This window comes from Haemorhous mexicanus, chromosome 8 (assembly GCF_027477595.1).
Source record: "Haemorhous mexicanus isolate bHaeMex1 chromosome 8, bHaeMex1.pri, whole genome shotgun sequence".
Lineage (NCBI taxonomy): Eukaryota > Metazoa > Chordata > Aves > Passeriformes > Fringillidae > Haemorhous > Haemorhous mexicanus.
The window spans coordinates 21,796,310-21,800,302 of NC_082348.1; the positions used below are offsets into that span (position 1 = coordinate 21,796,310).

At 43.7% G+C, this 3,993-nt stretch overlaps 1 protein-coding gene across 1 annotated transcript; it reads left to right on the plus strand.

Annotated features, from left to right (window-relative positions):
- Positions 1–433: 433 nt before the first annotated feature.
- On the plus strand, positions 434–3,518 carry HOXD4 (homeobox D4). The gene is made up of 2 exons (XM_059853170.1): positions 434–2,099; positions 2,512–3,518. The coding sequence occupies exons 1-2, from the start codon at positions 1,691–1,693 to the stop codon at positions 2,814–2,816; spliced, it is 714 nt and encodes a 237-aa protein (XP_059709153.1). The 5' UTR covers positions 434–1,690; the 3' UTR covers positions 2,817–3,518.
- The last annotated feature ends 475 nt before the right edge of the window (positions 3,519–3,993 follow it).

Consider the following 3,993-nt stretch of genomic DNA (forward strand, 5'->3'; position numbering starts at 1 on the left):
TTAAAGACTCCTTACTAAATTACTTCAACCATTATTATTCTAAATAGCGCAATTTGACTGACCACGTCCATTTTCCAGAGCGAGGGCGTAAGTGGCAGAGAATTTAAAGAAAGCGGCAGGTCTTTCTGAGAATTTGGTAGGCGAAATTCGTCGCTATGAATTGGTGGAGGGTCGTATAGCTCTATTGCAGCAATAATAACAAGCGTGAATCTTTCCTGAAATCCCACCTTCCTGCAAACCTGTATTTCAGAACTGAGTCCCAGCAGAATAGTTTGCATTCCTCAGAAGACAGTGAGAGACTAAGAGAATTGCAGAGACCTGCTATATTGTAGATGAAAACAGAATGTTATTACGTTGTCTATATATACCCTGTAGAACCGAATTTGTGTGATATTCATATAGTCACAGATTCGATTCTAGGGGAATATATGGTCGATGCAAAAACTTCACCTTTCTGCAGATGGTTAGAAGTTAAAATACTGGCGGAATCAAGAGGCATGTGCGTGCTGAACAGTCAGAAATTATAAAAGTTTTGCTGCCTCGCTCCTATTCGCTAGGTTTTAGGACGTTTCTTAAAACTTTGGTTGTCGTTCAGTCCTAACTCTCACTGACAATCTGTGAATTTAAACAGTTAAATCCACCAGAAGTTACAAAATTTCTGGGGGAAAAAAAAAAAAAAAAGATATTATCTACCAATCAGTGAATGAGTCTTTTATAAGATACTCATAAATTAGCTAGATATGCCAGACGTTAGCAAAATTTCCCTGTCAAGGGTCCAGATCGCATCAAAATATTTACGACAGCAGCAAAAGCAGCATTCGCCTCGCTGGAATGTATTTACTTGTGCTCCAGGAATGATATTGATGAATGAAGACCGAATTTATCTCATTAAACCCGTGATATTTTTAACCTAATTAAATGACGTCTCCAGTTCAATTGATTGAACTTTAGTGGTTAAAAGTGAACTCTTTCTTGCCATCTGTATGATTTTATTTACGTACATGTATAGATTTACAAATATACGTTGGCGTTTGCGTCTGGGCACGCATACGTATGCACGCGTATATTTTGAGGCTCGAAAGTGAATGAGAAGTTACTGATTGCCTAATTTTATTCAGCAGAACTAAATTCTGGTAACTTTTGGATGACCTCTGCTAGACAAAGACAGGACAGATCTATTGTACATCATATTACCCTCTTCTTTGATGGCTTTTCTTTTCCTCGCCTGCTTATCAGTTCCTTCCCTTTTAACCTCGCTTCAGCTCATCGCTCTGTATATTCCTTTCGATTCTTTTTCTTATTTTATTTAAAGCGAGGTACCAAGCCCCGGTGGCCATCCTGGCTAGTAGCTCAGACGGCAGGGCAGCATCCCCGGGGGCTGGGGGAAGCCAGCTCAGACAAAAGGCTGTGGGCAGGGCAGCGGCCGCCGCCCCGGGGTACCCCTACACCTCCGGTACCTGGTTTGCGGGTGCGGCCCGCCGGAGAGGGGGGTCATTCGGTTAGAGGGATGTTATTGAGTGGAATCGCTGGAAATGCGGGGAAATGCGGCGGTGGGCGCTCGGCTCCCCATTGGCCGGGCCGGTCACATGCCCGCCTAACTTTATTCAGTTGACAGCAAGTAGGAGGGCTCTATGGCAGGGGAAAAAAAGACAACACGAGAAAAATTAGTATTTTCTACCTTCAGAAATTAATGGCCATGAGTTCGTATATGGTGAACTCTAAGTATGTGGATCCCAAATTTCCTCCTTGCGAGGAATATTTGCAGAATAGCTACTTAGGCGAGCAGGGGGCCGAGTACTACAGTGCCTCGCAGGGCGCTGATTTCCAGCACCAGGGACTCTACCCACGGTCAAACTACAGCGAGCAGCCCTTTAGCTGTAGCAATGCCCAGGGCTCTGCCGGGCAGCCGCGGGGTCACGGACAGGAGCAATCCGGCCCGGCGAGCCACTTCCCCGGCCCAGCAGAGCATTGTCCACCGCCTCCAATGTCCAACTCGCGAGCCTGCAGCCAGCAGCCGGCCCTCAAACCCCCAAACGGCTCCGCAGTTAAGCAGCCGGCAGTAGTTTATCCCTGGATGAAGAAAGTCCATGTTAACTCGGGTAAGGATCCTCTTCTTACTTTGCTCTTCTACCCTGCTTCCGATCGTCCTCAGCGGCGCTCTGCCGAGTCCCTGCCAGGCTCGTGGGCGAGCTTTTTAAGCCGAGGTGGCCAATTACACTCGCCATAAATTTTTATTGCTGAGGAAATAGGCCGTTGGCCATGCGGGGCTTTGCCGTGCAGGATAAAACTCCATTTTAGGAGCCTTCTAGAGGCTCCCAGCCTACCTAGCTGCCCGTAGTGTGCCCGTATAGTGCCTGCCTCAAACGAGGGGGGAAAGCGGCCCGGCCATTGTAAGCAACTGGGACGAATCCAGCTCGGCCACATGCTCGCAGCTCGTAAGGTTTTCTTTTGTAAAGTCGGACCGGCAAGTCAAGATTAGCTTTGTAAAAGTTCTCCGTATTTTTTTCCCAGTGAATCCCAATTACAACGGAGGGGAACCTAAACGCTCCCGCACAGCTTACACCAGACAGCAAGTCCTAGAACTGGAAAAAGAATTTCATTTTAACAGGTACCTGACCAGGCGCCGCCGTATCGAGATAGCCCACACTTTGTGTCTCTCTGAGCGCCAGATCAAGATCTGGTTTCAGAACAGAAGAATGAAGTGGAAAAAAGATCACAAACTGCCCAACACGAAGGGCAGATCTTCTTCCTCTGGTTCAAACCCCCATTTACAAACTGGTTCCAAGGACCATCAGACTGACTTGACAACTTTGTAGAAGAGGTGAAATTTTCCATTTCATCCTTCGCTTCTGACCAGTACTGTACATAACTGACACTGCCCAAGCAGAACCTGCATGTAGCAGCTAAGGACACCAGAAACTGTCATCTTTCTTTAAGGTACTGTTGTACAAAGGAGACAAAATGACGCTACTTTGGACTTTATTTTATTTGCCTCTGCTAGCACAACCTAAAAAAGGAAAACAAAACAAAACAAAAAAAAAAAAAAAAGGGAAAGAAAGAGAGAGGAAAAACCAAACAAACAAACCATCATGCAGGCAGTGGGAATTGGGAAAATATTAAATGAGACCTTCTGTCCTTAAAAAATAATAAATCATTGAAAATGAAACTGTCCTGTGTTTCAGTTTTGAATTCGGAAGTGAAGATTGGATGCTTTATTCTGGGATTTATACTTTTAATTGTCTTTTTATCCCATGCAATTTCGGGAGAATGTATTTTGGGCAAGTTGAGGACAGGAAATTCATAGCATAGTCTTTTATTCGGACATAAAGACTAGTAATTGTGAACTTTTTTTTTTCGTGCTGCTTTACCTTTCTCGGTGTAATGAAAATTCTTGCTCATTTCCATAACGTCTCAGAAAGTGTGCATAGAAATGAAGTGAAAACGGGTTATTTTATGTTCTGGTAATGTTAGTGTATTTATTTATTTGTTGCATAGAAGAATGAAGACAAAAAGAAAAATAGTCAAACCAAAAACGAGGAAGGGGAGCTGAAATACAGTATTTTTCCCTCCCAGTCTCATCAACACATATGTAATGTTTACTTGTCTTGAACGTACACAACTTTCTTGTTCCCCCCCCACCCTTGTTTTTAAATTTCCATCTTCGTGAATAGGAAAAGTGTCCCTGCTTCTTACCGTGTGCCATCCAGAGCTAACAGGCTTGAAATCTGTTTCCAAAGTCTGCTCTGTTCAGCGCTGTGCTTTAAACCATCGATACCTCATTTAAAAATGGAAAGAAAAAAAGGAAAAAGAAAGAGGCGAGACCACAAAAAAACAACCCCACAAAAAACAACAGCAACTCAGACTGAAAAATTATTGTAGTTTCTGATATAAACTGAGCCATTCAAAGCTGAAAGCTGAACACATTCTTTCAACCAGATTTTAAATTTCTTTTCTGCTAAAGAGACATAGTCTATGTGAGTTGCTGATTTGTTT